General features: G+C 48.9%; 1 protein-coding gene across 2 annotated transcripts; it reads left to right on the plus strand.

The window, feature by feature from the left end:
* The first annotated feature begins 657 nt into the window (after positions 1-657).
* Positions 658-18411, plus strand: TFRC (transferrin receptor). Of its 2 annotated transcripts, none has more exons than XM_054639447.2 (19): positions 658-676; positions 3925-3995; positions 5965-6178; positions 6769-6988; positions 7179-7322; positions 8092-8185; positions 8555-8677; positions 9891-9986; positions 10131-10270; positions 10647-10816; positions 11119-11238; positions 11836-11921; positions 12035-12098; positions 12432-12499; positions 12857-12924; positions 13307-13388; positions 14031-14255; positions 14718-14858; positions 15126-18411. In XM_054639447.2, exons 2-19 carry the CDS (start codon positions 3963-3965, stop codon positions 15366-15368), a joined length of 2331 nt encoding a protein of 776 aa, XP_054495422.1. In that variant the 5' UTR covers positions 658-676; positions 3925-3962; the 3' UTR covers positions 15369-18411. The 2 variants fall into 2 exon arrangements, with proteins under 2 accessions (XP_054495422.1, XP_054495421.1); XM_054639446.2 differs by lacking the exon at positions 658-676 and adding an exon at positions 2379-2466.
* The last annotated feature ends 258 nt before the right edge of the window (positions 18412-18669 follow it).

Raw genomic sequence — 18669 nt, forward strand, 5'->3', positions numbered from 1 at the left:
GGAGGAACACCCTGATGCTGGGAAGACAGATCAGAAGTCAGCAGTAATCAATCCTACATCCTCTTTCCTCTTCATCTATTTCCCCGTTTTTGTTCTCTGTTCCTTGCAAAGATTTTTTTGTTGTTCTGGGCAGCCTGAGCATCTGGGCTCGGTATTGCCAGCAGCACAGGCATCACTGCGTGGGCAGCAGGTGTCCTGAGAGAGGTGGCACCAGCCACCAAGCACTCATCGCCAGCCAGCTCCCAGTCCCTTGCAAGGTGAAGGGCACTCCACTGCTCAGGGGTACACAACACTGCTTTTGAAGAACACTCATTTTAAAGTATTTTACCACCAAAACCAGCTGAGGTGCAAAAATGTCTGAATTTCTAGAATGTCAGCTTTCTTCTCTTTTTCCTGCACGTGTAGAAATGGGGAACTGACTGCCGGGCACAGGCATGTTGTGATGGGGAATGGAAAACACCTGCAGCGAGTGTCTGCAGGGCGGGTTGGGGCTGGCACCTCCCCTGCTGTGCCGGAAGGGAGGCAGGGCGAACCGAATAAATCCCATTGCCGCCTTCCTTGAGCATTGTGACCTTGCTCTGGGGAACGTTCGGACCCTGAGCGCCCTGCAGGTGTCCCTCCTGTGGCAGGAGCTCGGCGTGGAATCGCTGCCCTGCGCCTGGCACGCTGCGCACAGGTAAAGGAAGCTTAGGGCTTGGTGGGGGGAGCCCAGGAGGAACATAAAAAACAGGGCAGGGCTGCGGCTGCTTTCCCTGGGTTACGCTTTCCTGAGCGGCAGCTGCATCCAGGCTGGTGTGGTGAGAAATGAGCGGAGCATCCAGCCTGCAGGACTGATCTGAACTCTTTCTGAACCCTCTTACACCTTGGGCCAAGGCACCAGCCAGCACCTTGTCCCATGGGTCAGTCACATGCCAAGTGACAATGGTTTTCCTCAATGGTTCCCCTTCCCATGACTGGCATCATCACAGCTGCTGAGGGATGAATCTGGAGACAGCCCAGCTCAGACCTCCTCTGGTAAACAGAACTGGCAGGTCCGCCAGCACTTTTTGCCTGAGAGATGCTTTACAGACTTGTCTCCAGTCCTCCATGCTGAATTTCAGGTCTAGCTAATCCCCCTTTTATCAGCACAGGAATGTATTGCTTTTCACCAAACATAATCCTCTTTGCAAATCATGTGTTCTGCCAAACTACAAACTTTCTGCTCCCATCCTTCTTTCTTGGGAGAGGATTTGAGGCAATAATCCGGGCCTACTGATTTATTTTTCTAATGAGCAAGGGACAAATGAGCACAGTACTGCAGAACATGCGCACACACAAACCTTGAAGCGTTCTGTAGCTGTGACATGCTTTTGAGGGATGTCCTGAGCTGAAGGACTGAGGCTGGAAGCAGTGACCTTCTCTCATGCTGGGCCACAGCCTGTGTCCTGATGCAGGCTGTCCATACTTCTTGTGTTTAGGGGCTGGAAGTCATAATACCTTCCTGTTGTACAAATTAAATAGCAATCCGTGCAGCCCAACACAAAGGAAAGGCACCTTGGGTGTCTCTGCCCATTGAGATCTAAAAAGGCAGCCCTGAGCATATGAGATTTGCTGGGACCTGAGGGTGCTGAGAGCCTCCCAAGCCAGAGCAAGGGAGGCCCTCATCCCTCAAAATACTGAGAGGGTGGGAATGCTAAATCTATGACCCACTCCTTCTTCTACTGTGGTACAAGCATGCCTTCCCACGAAGAGTTGTTAACCTCATCTCCCTGCCCCACTTCCAGCCCTTCCTCTGGGGGAAGCTGGAACTTGGTGTGCAGCCACTGAAACACATGCTGCTTGTAAGTGACTCCTCCACTGTATCAAGGGCACCTAAAGGCAATTTATAAAGCAAGCAGCTTCATTCTTTATCAAGGAAGTAGGTTGTAGTGAGGAGGGGACAAGTCTCTTCTACTATGCCTGCAGTGAGAGGATTAGAGGAAATGGCCTTTAGCTGAGGTGGGAGATTCAGATTAGGTATTAGAAATTTATTTTTCACCGTTTCAGGTACTGGAATAGGTTTCTAGAGAGGCGATGGAATCGTGACCCCTGGAGTGCTTAAAAGATGCCGGGTCACACGGTTTAGTGGTTACAGGGGTGATGCTGGGTTCATGGCTGGACTGGATGATCTTGGAGCTCTGCTCTATGGTTCTGTGCTTCCTTAGGTTCCCTGTGCGCAGCAAGGCCGGGGGTGCACACAGCAGCCCGAGCCCTTGGGTGGGCTGTGGGGCGGTGGGACGCGGCCCGCAGCAGCGCCATGAGCAGCATGAGCAGCCCCACGAGCAGCCGCAGCCTCGGCGGGAACGTGCTGAGGGCAGGAGGGAGGCGGGGCCTGCCCTCCCGGTAGGGGCGTTCCGAGCCTGGGCCGCGCCTGGGCCAATCCCGGCCCGCGCTAACTGCACTACGGGCGCCGCAGAGGAGCCCGGCGCGGCGCTGGAGCTGCTGCGGGTGAGCGGGCGCGGAGGCGCGGCGCGGCGGGAGTGGAAGGCCAGGGAGTGGGGCAGGAGGCGGGGACGGACGGACGGACGGAGAAAGGGAGGAAGGGAGGCGGCGCGGGAGCCGCGGCGGCGGCAGCGCAGGGGCCCTGCTGGCGCCGGGGGCCGCGCCGCATGCGGCAGAGCCTGCGACCTTGACGGGCCGGCACGGGGCAGACGTGCCCGCGGCCGCCCGCCTATCGCCTCGCCGCTTATCGCGCAGCCCGCAGCTGGGCCCTGCTGGCCACACCGGAGCCGCCCAGCCCCGCGGGGTGGCTGCTCAAACGTGCCCGCTTTTCGCTCTTTTTCTTCTCGTTGCCGTATTTCTGAAAGATCGGGGCCTGGCTAGAGGGGCTCGGGGAGGTATCGCGCACCCGGCCAGCATCCCTGCCAGGGCGATGCCCGCAGGCCCTTTGTGCTTCCCTGCCTCTTCCCGGGTTTCCTTTTAGCATACCCTCCACATGCTCAGTCCACTTGTGCCTTGATAGGAGCCTGCGGCCTCAGGTTGTCGCTTGGGGAAGGCTTCTCTAATATGTCGGGGTTTCACCTCCACGTGTTCTTGCCCTAAATAAAAGATGAAATAAGCAATGGCCACTGTTAACCTTTGATCTCCAAATAAAACCTTGCAGAGCTCCCAGGTGTAGAGCTAATCCACGTGCACCTGAGGACCAGAGCACCTATTAGCAGCGGCGCTTGAGGGCATACTCAGGTTGCTTGCTCTCAACCTCAGCACCTGTCTGGTCACTCGCTAAATTGCAAACCTTCTTCAGGAAGAAATGGAGAAGTAAATCAATTTCCGTTTACCTTTCAGATATGTTTGCTGTTTGCAGAGAACTTAGAATTTTAAAAGTTGCTGAAATTATTTTGGAAAGATGCTCTTATTGATTTTTCAGAGACTTTTCAAGACAGAAATTGCCTTCATAAAGTTGTAGAGAACATGGCTGTCTAGGAGGGGTGTTTGTATTAGAAGTGTTTTGTCGGGGTTGGAGTTTGTGCTGCTTTGCCTTGTGGCCTTATGTGACTTCTCTTTTCCAGCTGGACTCTTCCTGTCATTGAGACAGAGCCCAGGATATCTAGATATCTGGGCTCCATGGTGGCAGTTGAGTAAATGCCTGTTGCCAGCACTCCCTAAATGGAGGTGTCCCCACCATTAATAAGACCCTTGGCTGAACTTAGCCATTGGAGACTATTCCTTGTTTGTATGCCTGTCAGTATGCCCAAAGTTCAATAGAAAGAGTTGATTTGAGCTGATCATTGCCATGGGAACTTCTAGGTTGCATTCAAGGTTCATGCAGGTTCACTAATGTAGTGACAGGTGGAAGTATGCACAGAAAATCCATGGGCAAGCAGTGCACTAGTGGCAGTAACTGATCTCAGGTATGTAATGTAGTGGAAGGGAACAGCCTAACCTTGTTGTATTCTGAACTTCTAGGGCTTTGGTGAAGTTGGTTTGCATTTGTCCAGAAGGCAATGGATCATGCCAGGGCAGCAATCTCTAACTTGGTAAGACATGGTACCCCAATGCTGTTTGTCTCTTGGTGGGCTGATGATACTGCAGAAGAAAGGTTCAACAACATCTGTGTATGAGATTATATGTTTATGCATATAATATGTAATGATAATAATATGTATAGTATTATTTTTATATTTTTCCATGTAGTTCATTGTCTATTTGAACATACATGAGTTGGAGAATTGAGTATAGCTAAACTGTGCAACAGGTGGCTGTGTTGATGGAACTGTATGAAAGATACTTGATGAGTAGGGAGCTATATTTATTTTAAAAAATATCACTACTTATCAGTATTGGAGAAGATAAATCCAAAGCAGCGTTAGGTGCTGCTGTATGGGTGGTGAGCCAAATGTCACTGCAAGTAGCTGGCCATGATAAGGAAGTGGCTCAAGCAGTTCATGCTGGTGGGTTTATCGTTAGCTGCTATCGTGTTTTGGGTCTCTGAGGGCTGTTAAGAAAGGGGGGGCAGACCTTGAATAAAGTTGCAGAAGGAAGTGCTGCTGAGGAAGCCATTCAAATGCCTACTGGGACAATCAACATGTGTTCTATTGTTACTTGGGGGGTGGGAATTCAACCACAAGTCCAGCTTTTGAAAGCAACCTGTGCTTGAAACAAATGTGCAGGAACTTGTTCAGCCAAGCCTGCTGGTTCTAGAGAGCTTGGATTGTGAAATGACCCAAGGCTACAACTGAGAGTGTGGTGGTTTGGTCTCTGAACAAGAATGGAGGATATATAGGGTTGGGGCATGTCCTCTGTGTGAGGACATGCCTCAGGTGTGAGGGAAGCCAAGCTGTGGAGCAGCTGGGCAGGGAGAGTGTTAGGACAGATTGCAGTGTTGCCCTTTTCCAAAATATGAGCAGGCAGCCACTTCATTGTGGTTAGTGTGGGTCAGAGTGGAACTGCAAGCCTGAAATGACACTGGTTTCTTTTGCCCAAGCAAGCAGATATCTGGTGTCTTCACTTCCAGCTCTGACATACAGTTTGAGAGGGAGCTGAGGTTGTAACAGGGCTTGGGTGCTCGTTACCAGGTGTTCTCCAGTACAAAGGAGAGTGCTGCTCCCAAAGCTATTCCTTTTTGCCAGTCTCACTCTACTCCCCAGCAGAACCATGGCTGCAGGCAATTTCAGCATCTCTAATGGAAGAGGAGTGGTTCTGCCAGTGTCTGGCTATGCCTGGAATTGAGTTAATCTGAGCAGCTGCCTTGTGCATGGGCTGCTGTTCTGTGGGAGGCTGGGCTGTGCCTTGCACCTGTTTAGGAAAGTGGGCTCCAGACTAAAATCTCTGCTTGGGCACTGGTAAAAACCTGTCAAACAGTGCCAGTTGTTGGTGGGTGCAAGAGGTGTAGCCTCAGCTTTCATGTTAGCTAGCATAATGCCCAAGGGTCATCTCTCTTCAGCATAGCTGCTTTGTAATACTACCATCTGTGTAATAGTGTAATTTAAGGGTAGCCATAGGGCAGTTTAATACAAAATTATCCAGGTGCTGGATGAGAGTATTTACATCAAAGTGGATGTGGCTCAAAGGCCCGTGAACAGTTGCTTTCTGTTTCCTCTGTGTTCATCAAAGTGTATATTGTACACAGTCAGGACTGATCTGTGCTCTGCTGATTAAAAGCAGGAGTTTCTGCTTGAATCAGCCTCAGCCATGGGGTCACGTGGGAAATGCTGATGCCATTGGCCACTTCATATCTGTAAGACTCCAGGCTAGACTGATCAGTGTGGCTCCAAACTTGTGCAGGGTAAATGGAATCTAAATAGACTCTGGAGACCCTGAGTGGGTTTGAGTCTTGTCTGTGTTTAAAGCATCCATCTTGACTTACTGACAGCCCAAATGCTCGCTGCACTGGGGCAGCTGCAGATGGACCAGCAGTGTTTGGGGTGGAGCACAGGTGCAGCTGACTGCAAGGACTGCAGGCTGGTGTAGCCAACTCTTCCATCTCCTGACTGCCTTTCCTCACAGTTCAGTGGCGAGCCAACATCGTACACACGCTTCAGCATTGCCCGGCAAACGGATGGAGATAACAGCCACGTGGAGATGAACCTGGCTGCTGATGAGGAGGAAGCAGGGGAAATTGGGAGACCAGAGCACCTGCATGCCAGCATGCCTCCTCCACGGAGGAATGGCAAGAACCTCTGCTTCGTAATCATGGCAGCTGCCCTCCTCCTTTTGATTGGTAAGGAAGGGTGGGAGGCAACTGCATGAAGTGGACTCCAGTATTGAATGTAATCTGAGGTGGTTACATTTCAATCTGTATTGTTCTCGGAGATAATTCAACAACTGGGATCCAGGCCACAGCCTCTTGTCACTAAGTATGTCTAGATCAGATTTATGGTACAGCACTGGCACGAAGAATCGTGCAGTTTGATTGTGGAGAGCTGTGATTTAGCTGAAGGGAAGACTGGTCCGTGTCAAAGTTTTGGTTTTCCCTCCATTAACTCCTAACGCTTCTGTAGAGATACAGGTCAACAGATGAGTAAAGCCTTTGGTACTTGTCTCTTAAGGTTTTAACAATGCCAGTGGCCTAAAGAGAATATTTTCCTTTCTAAGTGGTGCTGGAGGGACTCTGCCAAGTGCAAGATCAGATTTACAGTGCCCCTTAAAACATGCCAGCTCAGGCAAAATGTCAGGCTGCATATGTGTCTATCCTTGGGTAAGCCAGCTCGTCAAAAATGGTGAGAGCAGAGATGTATCTCAACTCTGAAGCTGTGTGGTGGGGTTCAGTCATCTTTCTGCAGCACAAAGAAATTCCTGTTCTTTCCACAGGGTTTCTGATCGGCTACCTGAGTTATCGTGGACGCATGCAGAGGGTTAACAGGTGTCTGGATGGAAGTGGCAACTGCGAGATGACTCCTACTGCATCTTACTACTCAGATGATGGAATGGAGGAAGAAGAGGTTCCTGGACCACGTATCTTATACTGGCCTGTATTAAGGAAAATGTTGTCATCTAAACTGTCAACTGCACGTCTTGAGGCCAACCTGAGGTAAGGGTTCCAGAAGGTTTATCTAGAGCTTTGAGAGAGTCACAGCCTGTGAGCAGAACTTGGGCTCATTTGGAGAACAAGGGCCTTATGTAAGGTGGCGTGTTTTAAACTCAGGCTTAAATGGCTTTGCAGGCTGCAGTGCAGCCCGGTGCTGTAGTCTAAGCTATATGTATATATCTGTTACCTACAGGCAAAGAGAAAGTAAGACTTCTTTTGAAGCTGGCAAAGCTGAAGATGAGAGCACTGCCGGCCACATTCATGACCAGTTCACCAGCTTCCGCTTGGATGACGTGTGGAACGATGAGCACTATGTTAGGCTGCAGGATAAAGGCAGGTATGTTAAAGAAGAGATTACACATCTCGTCCATATAGCACCTGGATACCTGTACGTGGATACAAGTACATGGATACCTGCAGTCTTGAGCAAATGTGTCATTTCTGCTTAAATTATGTGAAAATTGTGAGCAAGTTACCACTCTGCAAAGTCAGCCTCAATCTAGCCAAGCAATGACTGCTCCTGCCTCTTCTCAGGCTTTCTAAATCCAGAGGGTCTTGAAGCAGAACTCTGGATGTTTCCTGGGGGAGCTGTTTCCTCCGAGTATGCTTAGGAAGTGGACAGAAAACAAACTTGAGTGAAAACTCAGCTGAAAGGCAGATGCCCTGTGTCTAAAACTGCTGGCACAGGTTTCTCTGTCTTGTCACCCAGACGGGGCTGCACACCTGGCAGTGGCTCCTCCAGTAGCCCAAGAGGGTGTCACCAGGCATTGTGATGTCTGACAGCTCACACCCTTGTGTCTTACTTCCCCTTTTTATCAGGGGAAATTAGTTCGCTCAGCTTCTCTTAGGAGGTGACTGAGAGACTTGGAAGCAGATATTCTTTCTGCTACTGGTCTGAGAAATCAGCCTTCATTAATGTCTCTGACCAGCTCCAGAGATTTTTGCATGGAAGATATTTGCTGGGATGAGTCTGCCTGTTTTGGGCTCCATTGACTTGATCAGAATTTAGAGCACAGACTGAATACAGTCAGAATACTAACTCGGAATACTGAGCTAATTAAATTCTTGTGTGAAAGAGTTTAACGCTGTCTCTCTACATTTAACAGCAGCAGGAACCAAGTGTTCATTATAGAAGATAGTCAAGAAGAGTTGGAGAGTCCTGATGCATATGTGGCATACAGCAAGAGCGGCACAGTTACTGTAAGTGACTCCAGAAGAATCCTGGAAATGTGTCTGTACGCTTAAAAAAATAAGTCCCTTTAAGATAGGGAATGTATAAAGTCCTCCCCAGTTAAGAGAGCTGGGTAGGGTGGGGAGAGAGAAATGGGCCCACATAGTATTCTTACTGCAGCAAAATGCAGGAGTAACTTTAAACTTCCCTGCTGGAATCCAGACAGGAACCTTGGCAGAAGCGCTGCTCCAACAGGCGTCTTGCACTGGATCAGTTTACATTGCTGAGCTTCAGCTCCCTGCTTTAACAGGAGTCACTGTTACAGTGACTCTGTAAGCTGTTTCAGGTATCTTACTGACTTAGGACTGCTGCATTCATAACCAGTGTTTCTGTTGCAGGGCAAACCTGTCTATGTGAACTACGGACTGAAAGAAGATTTTCAGAAGATACGAAATTTGGGTGTTTCAATGAATGGAGCTATAATCATCTTCAGAGCTGGAAAAATAACCCTTGCTGAGAAGGTAAGCAGTGTCTGCCCCAAAGCCTGGCTAGACTTGGCAGCAGGAAGCTATGCTTCCTACTGTTTGAGGTACAGAGGTATGTCTTTTTTAGGTCTGTAGAACTCATGTATGTAGGATTGTTCTGCAGGCCTGGTCTTGCTTGTTTGCACTAAAGCTCCACGTGCAGGTCTGGACACTGAGGCTGAGCAGAGTTTGTTACTGTTCATGGTGCAATTCTTCTTGGCCTCGGGCAGTTTGCTGGAGCAACCAGACCTCTGGAGTGCTGGGGCTGGGAGCCAGCCTGGGAGCAGAGCTGGCTAATATCACTAGAGACAGCCATAAGGCTGCCAGAAGCAGGACAGCCTTGCCTCCAGGATACCTCTTGCTGCTGTAGCCAGATACTTTCAAAGTTTGGCTGCAGTATGTAACTTGGGCCCTTGCTGACTGTTCCTTGGACCACATGGCAGTGCTGGTACTGTATCCAGCTGGTGGCCATGCATGCTGCTGTAGTGTTCCCTCTGTAGAGAACAGAACCAAATAGCCAAGCAGGCTAAAGGATCCAGGTGTTTCAATATGCAAGCCTGTTCCATATCTGACCCAGAGCTGCCCCTCAGATGGGTGCTCCTGGGGGGGCTGGGGCACAGAATCCTTTGCAGTTGGACTCAGCCTTGTCTGCAGGCATCTGAGACAGGCAGAGTCAGAAAGTGCTTCTAAAAAATGTGCTCACTGGTTCTCCAATCCCATTCCCACTTTCCAAACTGGTGTCTAGCTGTACAAGATTGTCTGTACCAGTGGCATACCAGAGCTGGATTGTAGGTGTGTTAAACAGGAACCTGGCCAGTCCACTCTGCCACCATTTTCTGGGTGAAGATGAGCCTCCAGTGGCTGCTTGTCTTGAGACTAACCTCATCTTGGGAACATGGATGGAGCATAATCAAAATTAAATAATGTAACATTTTAAGCTGCTCCAAGGAGCAAGTATGAGCTGAAAGAATCATAGACTGAGACACTGTGGTGTGTCCTGACTGGTCATAAGGATGTTAGACACAGTTTGCCTGAAGTAGGGCTGAGCTGCTAGGATTCAGCTGTCTTGTGTATCTGTCAGGAAGCTGTTAAAATCTGCTGTGGAGTTGGGCACTGAGAGGCACAACCTTCACACCATTACTCCATGTTCTTGCCTGGACTCCCCTTGCTTGCAATGCAGATGTACACTTAATGTTTCTCTTTGCTGCAGGTTGCAAATGCCAGAAAGGAGGGAGCAGTTGGTGTCCTGATGTACCCGGGCCCCTCAAATGACAGGAAGGCAGATTCCTATGTCCCCTTTGCACATGTGAGTATGTAACTGGTTCCCCTGGTTGTTCTTGAGAACCTCTCTGACTGGAGGCTGCAGCCTGGCCAGTCCAGCAGTGTCCTTGTGTAAATGAAAACTGTTGGGACTGTGGTGAGACTTGAGGACTCCTCTTGCTTTTCACAGGCCCACCTTGGAACTGGAGACCCTTTCACCCCAGGCTTCCCTTCTTTCAACCACACCCAGTTCCCACCAGTGGAATCTTCTGGACTACCTCAAATTCCTGTCCAAACTATCTCTAGAGAAGCAGCAGCCAGACTGTTTGGGTAAGTGTTTCTGCTATCATGCAGGCTGAGGTGCTGCCTCTTGCCAGGACTGAGGATGGTGTGAGGTGCTGTAAGACAGAGCTCTCTGCTGCTCTCTGCTGTGTGTGGCAGGGAGCATGTTCTGGAACTGGCTGGAGAAGAGTCACTTGAGTCCATGTCTCATGCCTTAAAGATTGAACTTAATCTAGTGTTGGATTCCTCTTGGCCTATGCATTCTACCCCTCCCTGCATAATTAGTGGCACAGAATTGCAAACTGTCTCTGAGGCAGGCCCTGAACCAGGTTCCACCTGCAGTTGCAGGAGTGCATTTTTCACACCAGAGCTAAACACGGTCAGAGCTGGATAACGAGTTCAAAGGATCTTCTTTTTCTCTCAGAAAAATGGATGGAGACAAATGCCTTGAGGAGTGGAGAGCTGATATCATGGGATGTAAGGTGACAGTGAGCAGTGGCAGCAAGATGACAGTGAAACTGACTGTGAACAACGTTATGGTGGATAGGAAGATTCTGAACATCTTTGGTGTTATCAAGGGATTTGAAGAACCAGGTAACAGCAGCTGCATTGTGGCTCAGTCTTGAGAGGAACCCTTCTGTGGTCATTGGAATGGGACAGCTGCTCCCAGACAGATGACAGTTCTTTCTCAGCAGAACCAAGGCCTTCCCCTGAGCATCAGAGAAAAATCTGAACCATGCCACCAGGGAAAGGCTAATGAGAGCACTCAGTGTGCCATATTCAGGGATCAGACTGCAGACTCTCTTCCTAATACAGAACTGAAAGCTGCTCTTCTCATAAATGGTATTTGCAGTTTGAAGCTTGCAGCTCAGGTCTTGATCTTGTCTCCTTTACAGACCGGTATGTTGTGCTTGGAGCCCAGAGAGACTCCTGGGGGCCAGGAGCAGCCAAGGCTGGAGTTGGCACTGCCATCTTGTTGGAACTTGCCCATGTGATCTCAGACATGGTGAAAAATGGTAAATATTTGTGGACAAAAGCATGAGGGTGGGTAGTGATGCAGGTCTAGCTCTCTGTGTGTTAACACTGGAGAGCCCAGTTGCAAAGCAGTCCTTTAGAAGGTGTAGGGAATCTGACAAAGCTTCCTGATAAGCTGTTTCTTGTCAAATATAACTTGCCTGCAATGAGCATTCACTTCCAAGGGACTGCCTGCCTGTATCTGGCATGTCTCAACTACCAGTGTGTCCTTGGATAACACGGGACGCAAACCTTAAACTTGAGCTGTCTCTTGGACAGCCAGGCTCCAAGTGGGAAAACTCTGAAGCGTTTGACCAGCTGGAACAGTGGGGACTTCATGGTGGCAGTTAGTGTGAGCACAGTTGTCTCCAGGGTTAATGTTGGGCTCAGGCAGCTAAACAGAGTGGAAATGCAGACAGCATTGTTCTCCTGCGCAGTCCTGCAGCATGTGGGGGCAGGGTACAGTGTCCGTGCGACGGGCACATTTCTCTGCAGCAGCGCTGTCTGAGGAGCAGGCAATTCATCATCCCAGGGCCCGCAGTGCTAATCTGCATCTCCATGGGGAAAGGGCAGACCTCTGAGTCTCTCTCTCTTTACAGATGACTACAAACCACGGCGCAGCATTATCTTTGCTAGCTGGAGTGCAGGAGAGTACGGAGCTGTGGGTGCTACCGAGTGGCTGGAGGTATTGGTTGTTTAATAGAGTTCTGCAGGATGGCTGTGCAGTTGTTCCTGTGGATTAAACATTCTGGGGTTGGACTGCTACTTCTCATTATTAAAATACTTGTTTTGTTCTAGGGGTACTCCACCACGCTGCATGCCAAAGCATTCACTTATATCAACTTGGATACTGCAGTCCTGGGTAACCTGCTACTCTTTCAAGTACTTCTTGAAATTGGGTGGGACTAGAATAGCTTGAACAGACATCCCTTAACCTCTAGGAATGGGGGCTGTGCCAGGAGGTGGCTGGTGGGTGTTTGGCTGAAGACTGGCATGACTCCATTCTCCTGCTGTCATTGAAGCTGGGAGGTTGGTACAGCCTAAGCCATGAGGAGTCAAGTCTGCTAAATCCCAGTAGACTGTCCTGTGTCTGTTGAAGGTCCTTTGGCAACTGTAGCTGCAGATCAGGGGTGGGCAGCTCTAGCAGTAGTGGTTGATTGTGCCAGTATGTCAAATACCTTTTCATTTTTTGCAGGCTCCACAGACATCAAGATTTCTGCTAGCCCATTGCTGTACTCATTGCTGGAGACAACTATGAAGAGGGTGAGTTAAAGGCATTGATCTGATCAAGGTGACTGTGGTTTTAAGGGGGAACTGAAAGCAGACAGAGCTGTGCTGGGTCACTTTGCCCACTTGACAGGAGAAAGACCCATTTAGGAGAAAAACCTGGGATTCTGAAGGGGCCCTGTCTGAAATCAACTGGGCTCTGGGAATTGCAGTTGCCACATGCAGAATCTAAAATCAGCAAATGCCACAGTTCAGTGGCAGATGTGCCAGTGTGGAGAAAGGTCAGGGGAGCACACCTTACTCTGGCATCTGCACAGCAGTGTAAGCTCCAGGATGGAGCTAGAAGCCCAAACAGATGTCAGAACAAGTGCAGTGATTCTCATCTCTGTGCAGGTAAAGGACCCTGCAGACGATTTGCGTTACCTGGATAGCAGAGCTGGCCCTGACTGGATAAAGAAAGTGTAAGTACTGTCATTCATCTCCTTCATCTGGAGAAAGCAGATCTTCATAAAGGAGCAAACAGTATGGATTCTGCTGGAGTGCCATACTGTTGTCTGGGTGGGCTCTACCTTCTGACATGGGGTTAAGGAAGTGTTAACAGTACAGCACTAACTGTGCTGCCCCAAGCTGGCTGAGGCAGCCCAGCCACCTTCCTGCAAAGCAAGAACAGCCTCGTACCAAGTCCAGTGGCAGGGAATGGACAAATAGGGCCATGGATTTGGTTGGGACTCCTTCAGTCTTGTCTAGAGTTCTGGTGGTTCAGAGCTTCAATTGTAGAGCTTGTAGCTTTTCTCCTGGGATGCCCAAACCAGCTGGTAACTGCTCAGTGCTTATTTTCTGCAGTGTTCCCCTTGATCTGGATAATGCAGCGTTCCCTTTTCTGGCCTACTCAGGAATCCCAGTGGTTTCCTTTGGTTTCTACGATGTAAGTAATGTGTGCTTGCCTGGTGTGCTCATTCCATGCAGAGTGCTGTAAGGGTATCTTAGAGCAAAAGTTGGTGGCAGGGCAAAAGGTGCTGTCCAAGCTCAATGTCCTTGCAAGAGCCTCTCAGAGGGAGGAGGTGCAGCCTCTGGACCTGGTGGCTGTGGCAGTACTTGCTGTCAAGACTGCTCCTGGGACAAGGCTGGCCTTAACAGCCTCTGTTCCAGAATACTGAATACTTGCAGGTTTTTGGGGAGAGGGGTCACTTGCTTTTCTGAAGGTTCAGATGTCAATGAATTGGAAGCTAAAAGCAATGGAAATATGTCAATCTGTTGCTGCATCAGTGAAAAACTCTTCTACAGCCTGCTGGTCAGCAAGCAGAGAGAGAGCATTGTGGAAGTGATATCATTGCCCTGAGCAAGTACTGAGCAGAACATCCTGCTGGTCACTCAAAGCTGTCAGGGATGAGATACAAGAACTCCATTCCCTTCCCAGTGCTTAGGAGTTTTGCCACTTGAGTCTTTGCTCCTTAGCAGCACAGGGAGATGGGATGGGGGGGAGGTAACAAGCAACCTTTGGTGGGGGATGAAAAAAGTCTCAGTGGAAAAGCATTCTTGGCTAACTCCAATACCTTCTTTCTTGCAGGAAGATGATGAGTATGCCTTTTTGGGCACTACTGAGGACACTTTGGCTAACCTGAAAAGGAAGACTGTCAACTTGTATCCTCTCATGCGTACTGCTGCAGAAGTTGCTGGTCAAATAGCTCTCAGGATGACCCATGACCATGAGCTCTTCCTGGACTTGGATAGATACAGTGACGAATTGCTGTCATTCCAGGAGAAGCTTTGGCACTTCAATGGCAATGTGAAGGTTAGAAGGACTCTGAGTTCACCAAATCCCTGATGATTATGGGGCCCATGTGCTAATAAGGCCCTGTGCCAGTGGATACAGCAGGATGGACACCTTTCCCCTTTAGACATAAAAGGGTAGTGAAGTGTGGCCAGAATAGATGCTCCTTATAGAGCTGTGCAGGCAGAGTAGCTGTGGCAGACAGATTTAGCTGATCTGGATGTCATGAGCTCTTGAGGAAATAGATGTGAAGTTTCTTCTCTGGTTGTCATTCACAGCATAGTGCAGCTTTCCATCTCATTTGCACATTTGCTGAAAATCTACAAGAAACTGTGGGGTAGGGAGTGACCTCAGAAGAGCCTGCCAGGAACTTGTTCTGCTACTTGGCTAAACTGCCAAGAAAAAAAAAAAAACAACACTTTCTTTTGGTAAGAGAGCAGCAAAAGAAGAAAATCAGGTTTGCTAACAGCTCCTCCCTTGCAGGAACTGGGGCTGACCTTGAACTGGCTGTATTTTGCTCGTGGAGACTTCCAGCGAGCTGCAGATGCACTGAGAAGAGACATCGAAAACAGTGACACGGAAAACAGGATTGTCCGCAGAGCCCTGAATGACAGGATGATGAAGGTGGGGTATCTTCAACTGGTTTTTCTTCCTTCACAAAGGAAGAGAGTGCTGGCTGGGATGGGCCTTTCCCTAAGGGGCCATGGGCATTGTGCAGACTGGTGTCTCTTCCACTTGCTTAGTGGCAACATGATGGCTTGCTCATGAGAGAGGGTCTGGCCCTTGCAGAGCTGCTGTGGGAAAGGGCTGAGTGGGGATCAGAGGTGGGCAGATCAGGAAGGAAAAACTTGGGAGGTGAGAGTATAACCCTCTATTTGCACCTCTACTCAGGTGGAATACGACTTCCTCTCTCCATACCTCTCGCCAAAAGATGCTCCCTTCCGCCACATCTTCTTCGGCAGAGGCAGCCACACCCTGAGGAGTCTGCTGGAGAACCTGGAGCAGCTGGCAGCCAACAAGACCAGCGTGGATGTGAATGAGCTGAAAGAACAGATGGCCCTGGTGACCTGGACCATTAAAGGGGCTGCCAATGCTTTAGTGGGTGATATCTGGAATACAGACAACGAAATCTAGACACAGCAAACACCTGGATTACCCGTCTAAGGTACAGGAGAGCTGTGTGCTCTCACAGGGGGCACAGCTTCCTTCCTGGCCCTGGTCCCAGCAGAGGGCCTTGCTGTGTAGATCTAGTTCCACCTATAGCAACACACACAAACTCCCTGTACCTCAGATTAGACATTGGCATGATTTTTAAATGGCAGCTTCTTGCAGATTTCCAGTACCTTATATGTTGTAAAACCTAACCAAATCCTCTGAAACCTAAGCGAAACCCACTCCCTAACATGGCATTACTTTCCTGTAGATATTCTGGCAACAAAACGTTTTTGACCAAAGTTGAGCATAAAATTTAAATCTCACCTTGACAAATTCACAGGAGGCAGTTGTAAAGCAGTAGTAAGATTACCATGAAGTCTCTCACCAGGCTCCCACCTAACCTCAGTCCAAACCAGTCATGTACAGCTGCTCCAGTGTACTTAAAAACTAAGAGCTCAGGTGTTTCCTGAACTGATACCTTGAGTGGGGAGGTACTTCATCTATTCAGGCTTTTAATTGTTGGCCACCTAAACCTAGTGACAAAACAGGGAATGGATTCCTCTGAACATTTGTAACTAGGGTCCCTTCTCTAGCAGGGAGCTGCAGTTCAAAAATTAAACAATGTAGTAATAGCCCGCAAGTGCTGGATTATCAGCAAGCTCTGAAGTGCCTGCCTGCCTTCACTCAACAGCAAGGTCCCAGTGACGTCTTGCAGGCTTGCTTCTGCCAAGGCAGGTATCAATACCCAGGGAAAATGACCCAAAGATTATCCAATGTCCCCTTGATATCCTCGGTGGGCACCTCAGCAAGTCCTGCAGCAGAAATGTCTTTAGACTGGCACTTCAGACCTTGCTGCTTCAGGGGCCTTGTGTGAAATTGAGTCTCTTGCTGGCCAAACTCTGTTTGACTGATGTCATTTTGCAGGTTGGCTCTTGTTTGGCACTGAGATATTTATTTCTTTATTTATTTATCAGTGACAGTGTTCACTATAAATGGTGTGTTTTTTTTATAGAAGATAATTATCGGAAGCAGTGCCTTCCATAATTATGACAGTTATACTGTCGTTTTTGAATAAAGCAGCATCTGCTATTACAATCAAACATGATACTGGAACTTTGCATTTAAAATAATCAAAACAAGACCCTCAAAAAGTTTTGGAAAACTAGCGATTAAGCTTTCTGTGGCAAAAACACCCCTCTGGAAGAAACTTGAAGGTGCAGACCTGGTAGCGAGTATCCAGGTTGCGCTCCAAAGTAATCCTTGAAATGCTGATAATCTGGGTGGAAATTCTAATACTAGAAATTTGTCTTCCTTGCAGGGTCTGTGCCCTTCTGTGGGCTTCAGACTTCTTCCTGCTCCCTTTTCTGGATGCTGTGTGCTCTCACAGGGAGCACAGCTTCCTTCCTGGCCCTGGTCCCAGCAGAGGGCCTTGCTGTGTAGCCCTAGTTCCACCTGTGGCAACACACAGAAACTCCCTGTACATCAGATTAGGCATTGGCACGATTTTTAAATGGCAGCTTCCTGCAAACTTCCAGTACCTTATGTATCATGAAACCTAACTGACATTATCGGGGGCAGTGTCTCCCATAATGTGTAAAGAACAAGGTAGTTTTTGCCTACCACAGTGTTATATCGGAGGCAGTGACCTCCATATGTTGCACTATGGGTGTACTTAATTATCGGGGACAGTGTTTCCCATAATTGTTCTATGCTTATCACGCAACGTCATCTGCGAAGCTTGATGGTTAGTATCTAACATGGATTAATTTCCTGCAGTCCTATTTTTTCACTCTCCTGTGGTGATGCAGATACAATCTTCAGTCTGTTATGTACATCCTTAGACACTTCCTTCTCCATAGGCTGAACCGTTTCAAATAGCTGTGCTGTCTTGAATTGGCTTCCTGCCTTCAGTCACAAGAGTGGTGCTTGAGTGTTTAGTGGAAACTAGGCAAGTTAGACTGTGTGCTCTGTGGTGTTGTAAATTTCCTTTAAATTAGTTACAAAGACCTGAGGAATTAAAGGTGAATGCAGGGCTTGGGGCTGATAGCTGTCTGGAGGGCTCTGGTTGCTGCTCTGGATGGGTACATGTAGCACTTAGAGAGGCTGGCCTGCTGTGGCACTGGGAGGGTGCTGGTGTGTGGGCATGGGCTGCTCACTCTCCAGTTCTGGCAGGAAATTCCAGTCTTGCCCCCTTGGGTGTTGAATGGAGGGAGGAAAATCAGTGTCAGCTCTCTAATGGTGCCGCTCTGCTGTGTGACCTGAAGCTGAGCACTGCTGATGTGTGACACCTGCTAAACTGCACTGCCTGTTCCCAGGGGCTGTTGGTTGTTCTTTGCAGTTTGATTTGGCATTTAAATCTAACTCGCAGCTTAGTTTTAACCTAAACTCTGCAGTTTGATCTGTCATTTAAACCTAACCTGAGCGAGTGACCTGAGGCCCAGCAGTAGTCCTTGAGGGAAGGAACACTGTTCAGCTGGAGCTCTGCAAGGAAAGGGCAGGGACTGGCCCCCAGCCTAGTTACTGAGCTCAGTGCTCACCAGCTTGGAGGGCTGGATTTTCATCAGTCTCTAGAAACCTGATGCCCAGGCTTGTGCAACTTGTTGTTCTTCCTTAACTTTTCTTAACTCTCTAACTTCCTACAGCCCTGTCTGTGTTACTGTTTTCTCTGACATTCTAGCTTCTAGTGCAGTTTCTCTGGATGGCATCTAAGAGCTGCTGTCTGGGAGTCCTCACTGTGGTGTTTGCATGCATCTTGATGTCAAACTTAATCTTGTGCTTTATAGCCAGCAGAGAGAGACAAAAGACAAAGCTTGTCTCCTGGCTAGGCAGCACAGCCGTGACTACTGGGATGTTGGGATGCCTTGCTCACTGCTGGCATCTGACTGCTGTGGGGTGCTAAACTGTTTCTGGATTTACCTGCTGTTTGCTTGAATAAAGTGTTTTTGAAGCTTGAACAGTCAGTTTCTCTTGTGGGGTTCTGGATTACCTGCTGTCTGCTTTAATAAAGATGTTGAAGCTTGAACACTCACCTTCTCTTGTGACTTCTTGCAAAGCCATGATGCTGTTGTTTGAGTATGGCCATGGGTGAGCTTGGGCAGCTGGAGGGAGGCTGTTGTCCTGTTCCATCAGGGCTGCTGTGCAGCAGCTCCAGTATCACTTAGTTGATGTGCAGTAACAAATCTGAACTTCATGGTGCTGCTCAGCTGAGACCTGCCTTATCACAGACAACTGCAATAAGGAGTCTGGTAATGAGGTGGAGGAGCACAACTGTATGCAAACC

The sequence above is a fragment of the Agelaius phoeniceus genome, chromosome 10 (assembly GCF_051311805.1).
Source record: "Agelaius phoeniceus isolate bAgePho1 chromosome 10, bAgePho1.hap1, whole genome shotgun sequence".
Taxonomy (NCBI): Eukaryota; Metazoa; Chordata; class Aves; order Passeriformes; family Icteridae; genus Agelaius; species Agelaius phoeniceus.

Bases quoted from the DNA above. Each gene is read 5' to 3' on its own strand.
- TFRC (XM_054639447.2), top strand. From the start codon at position 3,963: ATGGATCATGCCAGGGCAGCAATCTCTAACTTG. The intron at 9,987-10,130 runs GTGAGTATGTAA...TGCTTTTCACAG, and splicing joins CCTATGTCCCCTTTGCACAT to GCCCACCTTGGAACTGGAGA. The intron at 13,389-14,030 runs GTAAGTAATGTG...TCTTTCTTGCAG, and splicing joins TTTCCTTTGGTTTCTACGAT to GAAGATGATGAGTATGCCTT.